We start from the raw sequence: 17,162 nt of genomic DNA on the forward strand, positions 1-17,162 counted from the left end.
ACACACTTCCTGGTTAGGCGCTTCCCGCTATTCTCCTTCCAGACGGAAGACGACCTCCTCGTTCTCCTAATTTTCGTCTGCGGCATTTACAATGCCTTCACCATATCGGAGATCGTGCCGAGACTGCGTGAAAGCGAAACGACGCTGTGACCTGAATTCCCCCTGCTATCGCTGCCGGGTTCGGTCCTTGGAGTGTACATATGAGAACCTGCGAAGCACGAGACCTGTAGTGGTAGCTGAAGTTGCAGATGGTGAAGACTCAACGTCGACAGTCTCCCCGCGGAGTGTGACCGGGATCACCGCTGCCGAGATGCCGGATGTGAATATGGCTGTCGGACCCTTGGACGTATATAATAATGCTACCGCGGGTCTGACCTTGACTGGGTCGACTATCCCTTATTTCCCGGACTATGACCTGGACTGGCCGGATATCATGGAAAATATCGACAACTTCGCGGTCCCGGACCAAGTTGGGGCAGATAATACGGCACCGACTAAAAGTGTCCTGGCAGGTGAGATATATCAAGAACGAATTATTTCGGCCGTGAAGCATTTCAAGTCCTGGCCAGGTATCTACGCAAATCGTGGACATATCCCGTTCATACACGCGCGGTTATATACATTCCATTTGCCATCGGTCATGCAAGAAGCTCTGGGAATGTGCTCCCTTTATACTATGAGAAATAGTCACAACGAACACTTGGTCAACCGGTGCATCAGCCAAGCGGCGCGACGATTAGTAAAGGAGCACTACGAGTCAGACAATATGCCAGTCACAGAGCAATTAGCTTCAGTACAGGCATTGTGCCTCTACCAGATCGTTCAACTATTCGATGGGGATATTGCGCTGCGATCGCAAGCCGAAGCAGCAGGGCCTGTCCTGGATCGATGGCTACGACGGCTCCAGTCCCATGCCAAGCCTGTTAGCGATGCATTGAGAAATGCAACTCACACGGGGTCTGCACACGATGCATGGTGGGCATGGATAGTTGATGAATGTGTACGACGAACCCTCATCGTCGGGTTTTCCATTGAAGGGCTCTATTCGTTTCTCAAGAACGGCTGGGATGCTTCCCACCATGATTTTGCGGAACTTAGTTTCTACGCACAGCGGGCGCTCTGGGCTGCACCATCCGAATACTTCTGGACGGCAGCTCTCCAGGACCACTTGTTGCTTCCAGTGTGGTTTCGGACATGGGAGTCCGATATGGCCCAAGCGCAACCTTCAGATATGGAAGAACTCGGGATGATAATGATGGGATTCATCAAGGGAATAGATTACTGTCGTCACTGGGTAGGAAAAGAGGCACTCCATGAATTTGGTCTCACTTTACCCGAAATTGGCTCGTAACTCTGACCACAGCAATTTGAGCTTTACAACATGAGGCTAGGAAATCTCAGTTCTCCAACATAATCTCCGACAGTTCAACCAACTGTTTCCCTCCATCACCGGACGCAATCACAGAAATGGTCAAACTTGTCTGCTTGCGTTGAGCGCCTGTTTTCTTATCCTCCAATGTAAAAGTCTGAATGTGCGCAACGGAACCAACACCCTTATCTGTTGCATCAGATGAGGCCAGCAGTTCACGGCTACTTTGCACACGGATGTTATATGTACGCCTTGTCTCTGCTATCACCCGATCATAGCTCTCCCTCGGCATATGCTGACCGTTGATACTGCATGGCATATGATATTAGATTGACCGATGATCCACAAGCAGAGGCCATACGGAAGTGATTACCAAATTTTCAACTGAGGGCTTATTTCTTCTTCCATCGCTTTTTTGCATAGTCCATCATCTGGCTGGTAAAACAACTTGTTGAAGAGGGTTTCAAGCCAGTTTCCAAGAGGAGTGGGATGATGGTCCATTTGGCTTCCCATAATGTGTGGCGTGTTGCGGTAGTTCAATTTGAAAAAGCTCCTTAGCATTTGTAAATGATACTTAGATAGTGTGGCGAACAGTGAAAATGAAGGCAAACAGGTGCTTTCCGATCAGGGTTTAAATACATCCTCTCCCTTCAGTTCCACCAAGCTTCCACTACACTTCCATTCAAAGAGGCGGAAGCAGCTTATTAATAGTCTTCCGCACCTCCTCCGCACCTCTTCCGCAAATCCACCACGGCAGCGGCCTGCCACTGGGGGAGCCGATCCAGACCACTTGTTCCCAGCATATGAACAATTTCATTATAACAGTATTTATGATAGGGGGTTTACTGACAGTCTCAAAAGGGAAGAAGTGGGTCTGGAGCTGTAGGCATTATGGTCCCTCGCCCCGAGATTTCGACTATCTCAGCGGGGAAGTCGACGTTCTCACCCTTATGACTAGACGTGAGACATTGGGAAGCGTGATTTTGACCTACTATAGTTGCAGCTGAAGGCCTTATAGTTCTCTTGTTCTTTGGGTTGGGGAGAGAGGGCCTCTGACCACTAGGAGGCGGACGGGTGGACCGGTGGCTAAACTGGTCAAGGTATACTGTGGTCGAGGCTTCTGTGGCAAACCCACTCCGGCTGCGGCACATTATGTCCTAGTTTTGGCGATCATTTGGTCGCTGACCTGATCCTTCCTATGCTGTATTTCCGCGGGGCTGTCCCTAGTAAGGCGTGTGGTGTCCCTGTCTATTCTCGATTATCTAGATAACTAACGTGACCTGCAAACAAGAGGGCCAGAAAACATATGGACATCACGGGTTATTTGATTTCATTAGGGTCGCCATCAGGAAACTTACGTGTTGATGATATAGCGGTAGATTTATGAACTAGTCTTCTAACCTTCAATCTTCTGCGTGATTTATGAAGGGATTTACACGAGTCTATTTACTATAGCAAGGATACAACGTTTGAAACCTTACTCAATGCAGTTAACGCCCCACTTAACTCTCTATGGTCATATCTCCGATTTCTCAAGAAATCTGGACAAGCTTATTTCCGAGGTCGATTCCTTACACTCATCACAAGGATCATCTAATGTGGCTGCCTACCGGCACCGGCTGTAGGGCAACCCAATGGATGTTCACATAAGACCTGCCGGAGCGGTTGACCGAAGCGATTGGGGGAATATGCATTTCACAATTGTCGAGGCGGCCCACGATCGGCCACAATCACTGCTCGTTATACGGCGGTGTTCGATTTCAGTTTCCCAGGATAGACGTCGTATTTTACATGACGTTGAGGAGACCTTTGCGTAATGTATTTTACACGAAAGTGCTACACATCCGATGCATAGGGTCAACGTACAGGTAGGGTAGGATCATCACACAAGAGTCACTCTAGACCCTATCTAAACAATCAAAAAGTGATAGCTCTATTCTCAAGAGACCGTCAGGCAATATATGTACACTAAAAGATCAAATACATAATCGAATGGTTGGCAATGGAACGTGAAACATACATTACTTCTAATTTTAGTTTTAAAGCCCTGATGCTACCATATCTCACGAGTGTCTTGCATAGCCTCGTCGCTGGGATGGCTGCTGCGAGTCTCATGCGTGATATCAATCTGGTTGGAGACCACAATTGCGCCCGAGGAGGGGGTATCAGATGCAGGTGCCGGATAGGGCCTCAAGCTCTGCATCTTAACGTCTTCCATCATCCGCTCCTCACTCTCAGTAAACGTCATGTCGATGGTAATAGGCTCCATACTAGGGGGCCCGCAACCCCTGCGACTGGCATAATCGCCGCCGCCGACGATGCTTCGGAAACCGCCCGAAGGCGATTTATAATTTACCTTCTGAGATGATTGGAACTTGCTGCCGAATGCCTTGGTGAGCCAGATTCTGAACAATTGGAAAACCATCGGGAGATTGGTGGTGATGACTGCAACGAAAGTCTCTCGGGTGCCCCATTCGTCGGCAAGCTGTGCGCCATCATCGGGTTCCTGGGGAAAGTGACAACATCAGTAAAAGCTCTCTATGTGAAGGCGCGATTTGAGAGCATCAAGACTCACTACTAGCAAGAAAACACTCTTGAGCGTTGCGCAGACAAGAACAAAGACGCCAGCACTGAGGACGATGGTCGTTGCAATCTTTTTGAGAAGCTTCAGACTGGATTTCCAAAGCATGGGAATTGGAATGAAAATAAGGTACGGGTCGGTGAGGAGGTTTGCAGCGAAGGTGACGGCAATGACCGGTTTGGCAATGGCTGGCTGGCACACATCTGAAGAAAACATCGTTAGCAGGTATGGAGCTACCAAGATGAGGTGAAAGACTGACTGCCGGGGTTTGGGTTGATTTGCCAATTTTTGTGGAATGGCCTGCATGTCGCAAAAATCGTAACGATACTCGCGAGGAAGCTCGTGATCACGAACAAGAACCCAACATAGATGGGAATTTGATACCGACGACCTAGTCCCTCCTGTCTTCTATATCAGTTATCCATCGCGATGTATCATTCGTTTGAAAAGCCGTTGGGAAAGCATACCATAAGGCGAACATAGAATGCCAACATAGACAGTTTGAGGAAATTGATCAGCGCCGTATACGTGGTCCAGCCTGCGATTTGAATCTTGGAGCCTATTACCCTAGTCGAGTTGTTAGTCATTGCGTCGTACCACCTTTTCGTCTTTTCGACGAGGACAAAGAATACCTGGCGTGATATTCTGGACTGCTGGAAGACAGCGTAGCCCGTTGCGCTGTAGTCATGCTGTTATTCGCGAGTCCCTGGGCCACATTGCCCACACTATATGCGAGCGCCGTCTGCGCGGTATAGAATATCTTCAGAAAATAAAAATCAGCGAGTGAACAAGGCATTACAGGATCAACTGGCGGCACACACAACTCCGACCCATATCAGATAGTCGTCAAGTCGCAAATTCCGCAAGCCCACGGCTCTCACTCGAGCATATGTTCTTAGAATCGTCACAGCGACGCCAATTGAATATAGCGTCCACAGTTCAACCGTTGTCCTGTAAGCAGCCTCGCTCGCAGCATCCCGTGCCTGCAGGCCGAATACCATGCTGGTTATTATCCGTGGGTTGGTGGGATCGGATCAGTGTAGCGGAGAGATGAGGTAACGACAGTCTGAAGTTCAGAAGAGCGCCCTGTTCTCATCCCATTCGTAGCGAGATTCACACCTTCATTTGTCTTCAATCAACGAGCGGCGCTTCCACGGAACAGCCGTTTGATCGTGGAAACCGAAGTTAGGTAAAGCAGTAGGGCGAGAAGAGAACTTCTACGTAGTACAATAAACGAGACTGACCGAATGGCAGTCGACGCATGACCAATTGTATGATCCTTCTAACCCACGATACGAAAATTTGGGGTCCGTTTCCTTTCCTCAAGCTTAAGCGATTCCCGGCCAACACCAAGGTTCTGGAGATCTACCAAGGTCCCGTTCGCAAAGGATCACCTCCATTTTCTCGGTTCAACTGGTTTGGATCAACCAGACTGACATAGCAACCAACCATCTACCAGAGTTTCGGTTGGAATAGGCGGGCGGGCTGAGGTCATTGGCGAGGCTCCACTCCAGGGCCAATTCTAGTTGTAACTGGAGGTTTTCCCGAAGGGCAAATCCTATTCGGTATTTTCCACATCTCTGTTTGCAAAGCATGCATGGTTGTTACCATGTGTTCGGGTCCAACTAGTGATAGCCGGCATCATTGCCAAAAACGCACCCTGAAGTACCGGTGATACCGGATATCTCGGAAGGGACATAGAACTCTTGCCTGTATGTTGCTAATATCACAAATGAAATCCTATTTCGCTCAACTTGAACCGCACTTTCAATATTAAATCAGTGGGCTAACACCTAAGACCCAAGATATAGCGAACCCAGTAGCGAGATTCTGGAACCCTTGCGAGACGGCCATGGAGATGTCGGCTGCTTGATGGGTTGCCCCACAGCTTCCGGCGGGCCAACTCGTGGTCCTCGATCTCATTCCCCACCGGGATGCAGCCAAGGACGTTTCACCCATGGAACGCCAGAGCGGAGAGGCTAATGATCCAGATCAGATCGGCGGGTTGCGCTTAATAAGGGGGCCGATGCGGACTGATACCGGATGTAACATAACCTCAGCCTCGCCACTTATATGGGTCCTGCATTAGCGTATACACGAGGAATCTGTCGGCCACATTTCCATTTAGAATTATCTATTGCAGAGTAGAGTTTCAAGAAGACTTGGTTAGAATTACGAGCATCAGTGGGGAGATATTTCCATCAGCCACATTGGAATGCATGTGCTCAAAGCGCCGAATAAAAAAGACCGTGCAAGGGGGCGATGTTTATGCCCCTAATTATGCAGTTGAGACTTTTTTCAGGATTAATACCAGGTCAGTGTAAGAAAAGGCCTCTTAACCCAACACACTCTAGGGTACATTCGCATTTCACGTACATTACATGCAATAAATATTGGTTCCTGAGAACTTTCGCCCCAGGAAACCGAACTGGCAGGGATTCTTGCAGAGACCCCTCCGCCTATCCGCGCTCTCTTCTGACGTCTTCTGGCAATTGCACGCAGAGGGTCCCACCTGAGCAATATTGAGTTTTGCTTGCCTCTTTTTGTCACTCTTCGTCGATTCTAGATATCCCTGTTTGAACAATGTTTCGGCTCAAGTTGGAGGTGCTCACTGCCGTCGCGGCGTGGGCTTTCACCTCGGCTTGTCATAGCTTGCCTGGCGCCTGCAGTTACCTTGAGGGCCACTGCCCAAGAGGCGATAGTGACCTGACGGCCCTCGGGGATAGCCTTTCGAGCACTGCCAAGGTGTATTTTCCCGGCTCGAGCGGTTTCCAGAATGCCACCACGCGGTGGTCTGTTCTGGCAGAACCGAAGGTGAACGTCGTTGTCGTTCCCGGTACGGAGAATGATGTTGTTGAGACAGTAAGTCTTTTTCTTTGTTGTCTATATCCATCGGGGGGCAATTAGAACAACTGGGAAGGGAGGATGCTAATTGCGGCAATGGTATAGGTGAAATATGCTAATAAGAAGGGCCTTCCTTTTCTCACGTACAACGGTGTGCACGGTGCCCTCGTTTCGCTCGGCAAGATGGACCACGGTGTCGGCATCTCTCTGGACCAGCTTAGCAGCGTCGAGGTCGCTAAAGATGGAAAGACGGCCAAGATTGGTGGAGGAACCATGGCCAAGACGGTCACCGACGAGCTTTGGGCTGCGGGAAAGCAGACCGTCACTGGAACCTGTGAATGTGTTAGTCTTCTGGGACCCGCGCTTGGGGGTGGACACGGATGGCTTCAGGGTCACCACGGGCTTGTCTCGGATCAGTTCGTTTCCATGAATGTTGTCCTTGCCAACGGTACCTTAACCGAAGTCGACTCAAACTCCGACCTTTGGTGGGCGATGAAAGGTGCTGGTCACAACTTCGGCATCGTGACCTCTCTTACAACCAAGGTCTACGATATCGAACATAAGGACTGGGCGATCGAGACCCTCATTTTCAGCGGTGATAAGGTCGAGGCTGTCTATCAAGCCGCCAACGACTACCTTGTGAAGAACGGCACGCAGTCTGTGAGCGTGACGAACTGGTCGTACTGGATGAATAATGCCGATGCCGACCCTAACAACCCCGTCATTGTATTCTATATCATCCAGGAGGGCGTGAAGGTCGTCGATTCGGTTTACACCCAGCCCTTCCACGACATTGGACCTCTGTCCGTCACTCCCAAAGCAGGTACTTACAAGGACCTAGCTGCATGGACCGGCATCGCCCTTTCGTCTCCTCCATGCCAGAAGGCCGGGTTTGCCAACCCCCGTTTCCCTATCTACCTCCAAGCATACAACGTTCCTGCCCAGAAGAAGGCGTGGGATATCTACGCCCCCGCCATCCGCGGATCCTCCGCCTTCAATAACTCGATCTTAATGTTCGAGGGCTACTCTGTTGAAGGTGTTCACGCGATCGATAGCGAGTCAAGTGCTTTCGCCTTCCGTAGCGAGAACCTGCTTGCCGCCCCGCTCATCAACTACATCCCTGCCGGTCCGACCCTTGAGCGCAAGGCAGCCAATCTGGGTAACCAGCTTCGCAACATCCTCTTCGAGGGCACAGGGCGCAAGGACATCCGCGCCTATATCAACTATGCTTACGGAGATGAGACGTCCCAGCAGATTTATGGCAGTGAGAAGTGGCGTCTACAGCGTCTGCGGGCTCTAAAGCACAAGTACGACCCCCAGGGCAAGTTCAGCTTCTACGCTCCCATCGCATAGATGTATAAGGGGTCTTGCGATTTGTACTTGCACCGTCTTATCCACCAACTTGACTCTAGATGGACACCCAGGAAAGCACCAGGCCCTCTGCAGGGAAGTAACTGCGAGATGCAGAGAGAATTGTCGACAAATTCTATAGATTGTCGGTGGTTTGCTGCGTTTGCATGGTCTCCATGTTTCTAGTATTTTATATTTTCAAACTGGTGTCATATGATATCTGGTATTCTTTCGGAATACGTACAAAATGGCTTTTTACGTACGATTCCCGGTAGGTTTAGTGTCTCATGTGATTAGGGTTTGAAAGAGGGTCTCTATGTTTCCGACATGGAAGGCAGTAACGGTCGCGACTGTAATGATCGAAGCGCCCTGCGACTACTTATCGGAAAAACCTGGCCTGTACATCGATGAAGGTGAAACACCCTCGAGAGTAACAACGACCCAAGTTGGATTAGCGACACGAGGGTCCTCAGGAACCTTTATCGGCTGGCTTCTGTCCCAGGCATGCACTAAATTTATAAATTCATCACTTCGCGGGTGCTACCATGAACGCAGGAGATTTGGCAGCGCGCGGATTTCTAGATACCAACTGGGCCGATTACAATTTCGACGATCTCGATACCTGTTTGTCGGACCCGTCGCTCTTCTCGCCAAAGTCACAATTTGCACACTGTTTACGTCAAGCCAACGAACTTGCAGCCCATCAACGTCCTCATCATCTGGATCAGCGGATCTAGCGACGAACGCTCCCAAGGTGAGTCATCGTACCCGCCAAGCAGATATTGCCCCATCATGTTACAGTCGAAGCAATTCACACTCACCAACTGGCTAGCTCTTGCATATTTCTCGTGACTTATCAACGATCGAACACTCGATGACAATGAGGGTATCTGGGCACGATTTCATAGGGTATAACGATATGGTTTTATAAAAAAGATTCATTAATTGTAGTCAGGCAATATTGATCTCAGCATGCGACATTAGCAAGAGAGGCACATAAACCAATAATAAGGTCGATTATCCTTCATAACAAATCGAAACTTCTTTACTCTTGCATATAATTCAAATTCAATAGACGAACGGCACCGGGTGAGGCTTGTCCTGGAAAGGGGAGAGGGGAAGAGTCAAGCGGTCAAGTCGTGAGGCAAACCCGTCTAATGCGCTTGGCTGTGTAGCTCATCTGCCCGTCTGGAAGCCTGATTCTTTTATAGAATACGCTAGACTCTACTAGTAGTTAATCCTGGACTGATGAATAGTAGTAAAGGAGCGGCTACTAGGGGGCCCCTACGCCAAGAATTGCAGGGCAGAAAATAGAAAATCGGGATGGAGTGGAGACTGGCTCAGACTGTCTCACTTGTGGTACAATAGGTACCCAAGACATGCGCAGCACGCATCTAGCGCGGGATGTTCTATGTGTTCCCTTTGTAGTGTTACATCCGCTAGTTCCAGTGATATCTATTTTGAGGAGACATTGCAAAGTAATCATGAGAAACCTCAAAGAGATCGTGATGATCTATGCCTCGTTAAGTCGTTGATCCAGTCGTTGGTCGTGGCACCATCAACAACTGAATGGGGTTGAGAAAAGGCATAAATACCTTCCCTCCTTCTGCTGATGCTCATATTTTTTTTTCTTGATATCATTCACAAACCAAAGCCTTCCACAGTACAAACATTCGTCATCCAAGCATATTTACATCGATCTTCGATCATCTCCGATACCGCAAACATGCAGTTCACTCAGCTTCTCCTGTCGACTCTCTTCGCCTCATCGGCAGTCTTGGCCGCCCCTGTGTCTATGATGGCTTCCGGCCCTGAGTGGACCATAACGGACATGAAGCGCGTTTGCAACGCCGCCGACACTGAGTGCACCTGGACCTTTGGCATCGAAATCGGCAAAGGCGCTACCACCGATTGCACCTATGTTGAGAAGGGCAGCGATGCCTCCCAGATTGTGGGAGGAGGCCCTTCTACCTGCGGCAAATATACCATCACTTCGAACTGGAGCGGCCAGTTCGGGAAGGGTAATGGTTTCACGACCTTGGCCGTTGTCGACAACCCGACCAGTCAGATCATCTACCCCGGCTACAAGGACACGCAGCTTGTGAACGGAACCGTCGTCAAGCCTGATCAGAGCTATGCCCCAGCCGCTCTCCCATAAATGCGGGAACGACCCAAGAGAGGAGAGGGGGAGAAAAGCTGATAATGTATAGAGACTGATTTGAGCCGAGGATACCGAAACTCGCTCTCTCTCCCTGGCTCTCTCTAATAATGAAATCAATGAGCTCTTTCTGTACATTATGTCTGTTTTGGAGAAATGGCGGGGTGATGGTGCTTGCTTGGATGGGTACATGATGGTAATGTTAATAGTTAATACAGAAGATTGTGCACAGAAAGATCCACTCAGATATAAGAAAAAAAGGCTCTAAGCAAGTGGATGTTTTACATCCTTAGGTTTAATATCAGGCTGTTGGCGTTGTTGTCCCTTACGCTTTTTATCAGTCTGTAATAGTCGCTGGATTGACCGTCGATGGCACTTGAAATCGACTACTGCAAGTAAGGCTTTGATCATCACATCCGGGTCTTCCAATACGCGTTGTTTGATCCGCGCAAGGTCGTCTTCGGAGGTCTTTTTTGGTGCCCCTGGTTGGGATTTGGAAACATTGTTATCGCGCGAACTTTCACACCGAACTGTGCTTTTTATAGTCCCAACTGGTATGTCTGGGAAGCGTTCGGATAGGCGGGTATATGATCAGCCTTGGAGTTTGAGCTCGCACATGCGTGAGCAGGTCTGGGAGTCTAGTTCACTTCCCCGGCGAGTCATGGTGCTGGTGGTTGAGGGTGGTGGGTGATTCCAAACAAGGCGCGAGAGACAAAGGAGGGACTGGTCCGAATACAGTGTGGGCTACCCCACGTGATACATTACATCAGGGAAACTTGACCGTTACAGCATCATCACACTTCCACACCACGCCCGCTGTTCCCATCTCAGCACCTGAGCTCGTTCTGCCCTTAGAGGCATCCTTCGTCAAGTCCCGCATCGCTGGGCCATCTCCCTGTCGTTCCACCTCCCGCAGAATCCATGCGTCGGGCTGCTATCCAGGCTTTCCGTACTGCTCGGCGTGCACCAGTATGGAAAGCTGCCGGTAAACGGCCGTGCCCGCTGTCCTTCTCCCACAACCAGGTCCGTGGTCTGCGGCCTTATTCTGGCGGCAAACGTGCCTATTCCTTTGTGCCAGTCGCGCTGCAGTCCTCCATGTATCTTCGCAACTTCTCCCTTGCCGTTATCTCAACCGCTGTCGCCTCCGGGGCCTGGTACGCGTATCAAGGCGACCGCAGCCCCCAATCCATCGCAACACAGCTTCGAGGGTTTGCCTCCAGCGCGATCGCATCTGCCTACGCCGAGGGCCCGACAGAGCCTCCGCGACGTGCTCTGCTGGTGGATAACGACCAGTTCTACACCACAACGTTGTCTGGCGACCAGCCGCTGTCTAAAACCACCGACGATTCGGATCGTGGGGTTCTCGAGATGTTGACCCCCGATCAAGCTACCCAGAAGCTTCGGAAAAACGAGGAGTCATATCTTGTCAATCGGGGCCAAGGTGTTGTCCGCTACGATATCGTCCAGGTTCCGAGCAATTCGCCCATTGAAGACGACCATGCCGAGAAGATTGTTGAGGTCCCGTCGTCTGTGGCTGCTGCCCGGAATGGCGAGCCGAACAGTGACTGGATGTTCTGGGCGGTGTTCGATGGTCATTCGGGTTGGACGACCTCCGCCAAACTGCGCAATGTTCTCATTTCATACGTCGCCCGCGAATTGAACTCCACCTACAAGGCCGCCGCGACCAACCCATCCTCACTGGCTCCGACATCCGAGGCTGTGGACGCGGCTATCAAGCAAGCCTTCGTGCGTCTCGACCATGACATCGTGAACGAAAGCGTGGAGAAGGTCTTGAAGTCCAACTCTCGACGGGTCGCTGCCGAGCTCCTTGCGCCTGCTCTGTCTGGGTCATGTGCGCTTCTTAGCTTCTACGACTCTCAGTCCCAGAATATCAAGGTCGCCGTTGCGGGTGACTCGCGCGCCGTTCTGGGCCGTCGTGGCCCCAGTGGGAAGTGGACCGCCACGGCTCTGTCCGAGGACCAGACTGGCGGGACTCCTTCTGAGATGAAGCGGCTGCGCGAGGAACACCCCGGCGAACCGAACGTCGTCGCCAGGGGTCGAATCCTGGGCCAACTGGAACCCAGTCGCTCCTTCGGCGATGCCGCCTACAAATGGACCAAAGACGTCCAAGACAAGATCAAACGGCAATTCTTTGGACGGACCCCCCACCCGCTCCTCAAGACGCCTCCCTACGTCACCGCCGAACCCGTCATCACCACCACCAAAATTGATCCCTCGCAAGGCGACTTCGTCGTCATGGCCACCGATGGTCTTTGGGAAATGCTGAGCAACGAGGAGGTCGTCGGTCTGGTGGGCCAGTGGATCGAGCAGCAGCAATCTAGCGGCGGCAGCAGCAAGTCTTGGATGTCCAGCTGGCTTGGCTTTGATAGTAAGAAGCAACTCCCCGTGGAGGCAGCGGACCATGCCTCGACCGAGGGCCAGCGCCGCCCTATTCGCCAAGAGCAGTATGCCATTCCGGATGCTGCGAGCCGCTTTGTCGTTGAAGACAAAAATGTGGCTACGCACTTGGTGCGCAATGCCATGGGCGGCAAAGATAAGGACATGGTGTGTGCGTTGTTGACGCTACCCAGCCCCTACTCTCGTCGATACCGGTGGGTTCTCTCTTTCGTTCCATTACCTCTTGTCCCTTTCACTAACCTCTTCTTCCAGTGACGACCTCACGGTCGAGGTCATTTTCTTCGGTCAGGGGACCGACTCTCGCACCGTCGAGATAAACAAGGAAGCGAGTGCGTCCGAGGAGAATCCCAAGCCCAAGCTCTGAGATGGTGTTGTCTGCGATCTTTCAAGGCGGTCTTTTTTCTTTCTTTCTTTCTTTCTTCCTTCCTTTCTTTCCATTTGGATCAAGGATATATGACCAGATACCACAAGCTCATTTCATTTCTGATCTTCTGGGTTGTTCCCATGGTCGTTTTCGTGCAATAGACTTTTCTGAGTGGCAGATGTTTCTGCCTGGTGAGCGTTTCCAGCGCCATACATTCTAATATGATTCATCTATGAACACGATTCTTTCGTCCAAATCTATCCTAATTTACATGGAACGCGAGATGCCCGCATTCACATCTTCCAAAAATCTTGTTAAAAATACATGAAGGTATCGACTTGGTGGGGTGAATGAAGGGCGCTCAGTCCTGAGACTGCCTCGGCTCAACAACGAAAGCTGTGAGCCGTGAATTTGGGCACCCTGGTGAAAAGGTGACGGGGTCGCTATCCTTTATCACGGGAGGCCGAAGTCCGGAAAGTAAATAGTGAGAATGCCTCAGGTCCCGCCCTTGAAGCTGGCAGGCGCAGTTATGGCCTTTGAAAAGTGGCCAAAGCCATCGTGGCGAACATGCTGCCGAATATAAACTATCGTGCTGTGGTTATCTCCAAACAGACATCTCTCTCCAGCTCGGAGTGACACTGGAAGTGGATCCACCGGATCGAAGAGTGACGCCTCCACAGACTGCAATCACTTCATGTTCACTTGGAATGGATCCTCCTGACCTGGTCTGCTGTACCTGACATGCAAACCCCTCCAAGGCGCAAGTGGCTGGTCTGGAAACAAGAACTTCTCCAAAAGGTAGGTCTGTAGCGTAGCGACATTTGAGCTGGTAATCCAATAGATCATCAAGGCGCAAGGCAGGGATTGAAGCCAAGCCGAGTATGCGATGAGGAGCGACAGTCCCTGGAGACCAAACTTCAGACCGGCAAATGCAGCGGAGCGGAACATCAATAACTTGGGCATATCGGCCATCTCTGCGGGCTGCGGGGTCTTCCACCCTCTCCGGATATTGAGGATGAGCGAAGCTGCCAGCGCAGCCGGCAAGAGTCCCGTGGGATCTCCCGCGAGTAGATCCGGGAACCAGAGCGCGCCTTCGTTCGCCAGCGTCGGCTCCACGGTCAGATGGAGAGACTCGGCGGCGGTTTTCTCTGAATCAAAGAACGACAGAGCCCATGGGAGAATTCCGTTTTTGGCGCCGCTCATGCCGCGCAGACCTTCCATGACCGCGATCCAGACTGGTATCTGCCAGTACGGCGTGTACTTGTAGTGGCTGGAGATTCCCCAGCGTTTGTGCATTACGGTATTAACCAGCCGTAGTCTTTTCTCCACTGTCTTCGTGGCCTCGCCGGGCTGCAGTTGCTCGGCCATGATTTTGGTTTTGTAGACTTTGCTCCACGCATATTTGAGCGGGAGCAGGTCCCGCTCCTTACGGGCGTGGATTCTCATGTAGACTTGGAGCGGCAGAGCGACTGCTGTCCGGATGATGACGGCGGTCAGGGGAATTGATAGGACCCATGGTAGGTGTGACACGGTGTGGACGCCGTGAATAAACCAGGTGGAGGCATCGAGTACTTCGTTCAGGACCCGGGTGGGCTTGGTCGGGTGGAAATGGCGGATCTGCTGCGTGCGAGGCAGCAATGGCGGTATTCGAGCTGCGCGAGGGTGTGCCGCGCGGAGGGAATTCATGATTGAACGAAGGACAGGGATGGAGGAAATTCAAAAAAGTAAATCGGGTGCGCGAATGAGGAAAGGCACCAGATATCATGTGACCCTCCATCAACACGTCAACTGATATCGGTGCTCCGATGATCATGATACCCTGCGGCCCCTCCTCCCCTCACTCACTCTGCTCCTTCCCTTTCTCTTTATTCCTCTCACTCTCACTTACCTGACTTACTATGTGCAGTCGCTGGTAACACGGCTGTTCATCCACAACAATAACAACAACAACCAGCCATGTTGGCCTTATTGTCCCACGCCATACTCGCCCTCCTCGTACTCACCGCCATTGCGGTGCTGCTGCCTCAACTGCCTAGAGGCCTTCTGGCACTCATTTTCCGTGGAGTGGGCTGGCTGATTCGGAGACGCACTCGTTCTCGAAGGGAATACGTGATCGCGCGGGCGCGATCGGAGGAGGAGGAATGTCGGGCCTCGCGGGCGAAGAACTCGGCGTCGCGCAGCCAGGTCGAAGACGAAGAAGATTGGGAGAAAGTGGATACCGGGGAGCGGCCTTCGAGCAGTAGCGATAGTGGTGCTACTGGGATGGAGGAAGGGAAGAAAGACGACTGGGACGGTGTTGTCGGCTTCTTCCATCCTTTCTGGTATGTTACGTTCTTTGGGAGCTATGATGCACCACAAAAGACTGACGGTGAACGATATAGTAATGCTGGCGGAGGTGGCGAGCGGGTGCTGTGGGAAGCAGTGCGCGCGACACAGAGGCGCTGGCCAAAGGCCATCTGCGCCATCTACACGGGCGACCACGAGGTCAACAAGACAACGATGCTGGAGCGGGTGGAGAATCGATTCAACATCAAGCTGCACGCGCCGACAGTGGTGCTGCTATACCTGACGACGCGCAAGTACGTTGTCGCCAGCTCATATCCGTACATGACGCTGCTGGGCCAGTCGTTGGGATCACTGGTCGTAGGCTACGACGCTTTCACGCTGTTAGTGCCGGATATCTTTATTGACACCATGGGCTTCGCTTTTACTCTGGCTCTGTGCAAATGGCTTTTCCCCTCGGTCCCGACTGGCGCCTATGTTCACTATCCTACCATCTCAACAGATATGATCGCTTCCCTCGATGACAAGACCGGAGTCCAGGGGGTCAATTCTGGAGCAGGCACGGGAAGCAAGGGAGCAATCAAGCGGCGGTATTGGGAGATTTTTGCGCAGCTGTACGGCTGGGTCGGGCGCCACGTTGACGTCGTCATGTGCAACTCGTCCTGGACCGCGGCGCATATTCGCAAACTCTGGGGCAATAGCAAGAGCAGTGGTGCAAACAACACCGACGGAGCGGGAACAGCATTCTCGCCGGCGGTGGTATTCCCACCAACCGGCGTGGCCGAGCTAGAATCGAGCATCACAGTCGACGCGGAAAGCGAGAATACCCGTCAACCGGTACTCCTGTACATCGCGCAATTCCGGCCCGAGAAGAACCATCCGCTCGTCCTGCGTTCCTTCGCACGGTTCATCCACGGCCGAGCAAATAACCCAGAATACGCAGGCTATCCGCCTGCACGTCTGGTGCTGATCGGCTCCGTGCGCCAATCCAGCCCCGACGAAACCCACATCTACAACCTGCGGCTTTTGGCCCACGAACTTAAGATACGCGACCACACCACCTTCCTCTGCGACGCCAGCTGGCCCGCCGTGCTCTCGCACCTCGGCACCGCCTCAGTCGGCGTCAACGCCATGTGGAACGAACACTTCGGCATCTGTGTTGTCGAGTACCAGGCCGCGGGGCTCATCTGCGTGACGCATAACTCCGGCGGACCGCGGGAGGACATCGTCGTCGATCTCGGCGACGGGGCGACGGGCTTCCATGCTGAAACGGAGGAGCAGTTCGCCGCTGCTTATGAGGCGGCTCTTTCGCTTCCACAGTCGGAAAAAGTCGCTATGCGGCAGCGGGCTCGCCGTTCGGCCCGCAGGTTCACGGAGGAAGAGTTCTCGCGCAAATGGTTGAATCAGATGCAGAAGCTTGTTGATGCATCAAGGTAGTGTCGGGAACAGGGTCTGTCAGTTAGATCTTACGAGGCGCATCTACACCATATCACACCACCGCAAGGGCAGCTACATGGCGGAACAAGTAGTTTGTAGTTCGAAAATCGTAACTTGGTAATCTTGTGTCGGGTTGAGCAGAGAGAAAACGAGGTATATAGACTCTGCCGTCATATTTAAAATCCAATAATGATAGAGTCAACAGAAAACCAAAAAAGTACTCGGGTATGATCGAAGGGAATCAAAAAATGCATCGTGACACGTTATGACAAGGGCTCTTCCAAGAGAAAGCAGTTCAAAAATAAAACCCCAATCAAAAAGAAGGCAGTTGCAATGCCGGTGTAGGTGCCAAGTCAAA

General features: G+C 51.8%; 8 protein-coding genes across 8 annotated transcripts; 5 read left to right on the plus strand and 3 right to left on the minus strand.

Moving 5' to 3' along the window:
* Positions 1–91: 91 nt before the first annotated feature.
* Positions 92–1,351, plus strand: N7510_002226 (Zn(II)2Cys6 transcription factor domain-containing protein; the record flags this gene model as incomplete). Its single annotated transcript, XM_056974153.1, has 1 exon — positions 92–1,351. The coding sequence occupies one exon, from the start codon at positions 92–94 to the stop codon at positions 1,349–1,351; it is 1,260 nt and encodes a 419-aa protein (XP_056839270.1).
* Positions 1,352–1,397: 46 nt separating this feature from the next.
* N7510_002227 (uncharacterized protein) lies at positions 1,398–1,930 on the minus strand (the record flags this gene model as incomplete). Its single annotated transcript, XM_056974154.1, has 2 exons — positions 1,398–1,677; positions 1,743–1,930. 2 exons carry the CDS (start codon positions 1,928–1,930, stop codon positions 1,398–1,400), a joined length of 468 nt encoding a protein of 155 aa, XP_056839271.1.
* A 1,492-nt stretch (positions 1,931–3,422) lies between these two features.
* N7510_002228 (uncharacterized protein) lies at positions 3,423–4,951 on the minus strand (the record flags this gene model as incomplete). The annotated part of the gene is made up of 6 exons (XM_056974155.1): positions 3,423–3,875; positions 3,945–4,153; positions 4,210–4,351; positions 4,418–4,517; positions 4,583–4,692; positions 4,772–4,951. The coding sequence occupies 6 exons, from the start codon at positions 4,949–4,951 to the stop codon at positions 3,423–3,425; spliced, it is 1,194 nt and encodes a 397-aa protein (XP_056839272.1).
* A 1,582-nt stretch (positions 4,952–6,533) lies between these two features.
* On the plus strand, positions 6,534–8,147 carry N7510_002229 (putative FAD-dependent oxygenase; the record flags this gene model as incomplete). Its single annotated transcript, XM_056974156.1, has 2 exons — positions 6,534–6,812; positions 6,900–8,147. 2 exons carry the CDS (start codon positions 6,534–6,536, stop codon positions 8,145–8,147), a joined length of 1,527 nt encoding a protein of 508 aa, XP_056839273.1.
* A 1,723-nt stretch (positions 8,148–9,870) lies between these two features.
* On the plus strand, positions 9,871–10,302 carry N7510_002230 (uncharacterized protein; the record flags this gene model as incomplete). Its single annotated transcript, XM_056974157.1, has 1 exon — positions 9,871–10,302. One exon carries the CDS (start codon positions 9,871–9,873, stop codon positions 10,300–10,302), a length of 432 nt encoding a protein of 143 aa, XP_056839274.1.
* Positions 10,303–11,223: 921 nt separating this feature from the next.
* ptcF (type 2C protein phosphatase ptcF) lies at positions 11,224–13,084 on the plus strand (the record flags this gene model as incomplete). The annotated part of the gene is made up of 2 exons (XM_056974158.1): positions 11,224–12,914; positions 12,973–13,084. 2 exons carry the CDS (start codon positions 11,224–11,226, stop codon positions 13,082–13,084), a joined length of 1,803 nt encoding a protein of 600 aa, XP_056839275.1.
* Positions 13,085–13,771: 687 nt separating this feature from the next.
* On the minus strand, positions 13,772–14,770 carry N7510_002232 (putative mitochondrial export translocase Oxa2; the record flags this gene model as incomplete). The annotated part of the gene is made up of 1 exon (XM_056974159.1): positions 13,772–14,770. The coding sequence occupies one exon, from the start codon at positions 14,768–14,770 to the stop codon at positions 13,772–13,774; it is 999 nt and encodes a 332-aa protein (XP_056839276.1).
* Positions 14,771–15,040: 270 nt separating this feature from the next.
* On the plus strand, positions 15,041–16,804 carry N7510_002233 (alpha-1,2-mannosyltransferase ALG11; the record flags this gene model as incomplete). The annotated part of the gene is made up of 1 exon (XM_056974160.1): positions 15,041–16,804. One exon carries the CDS (start codon positions 15,041–15,043, stop codon positions 16,802–16,804), a length of 1,764 nt encoding a protein of 587 aa, XP_056839277.1.
* Between the last annotated feature and the right edge of the window lie 358 nt (positions 16,805–17,162).

Source organism: Penicillium lagena (genome assembly GCF_028827675.1).
Source record: "Penicillium lagena strain IBT 129212 chromosome Unknown utg000001l_segment0_segment0, whole genome shotgun sequence".
NCBI classification, from domain to species: domain Eukaryota; kingdom Fungi; phylum Ascomycota; class Eurotiomycetes; order Eurotiales; family Aspergillaceae; genus Penicillium; species Penicillium lagena.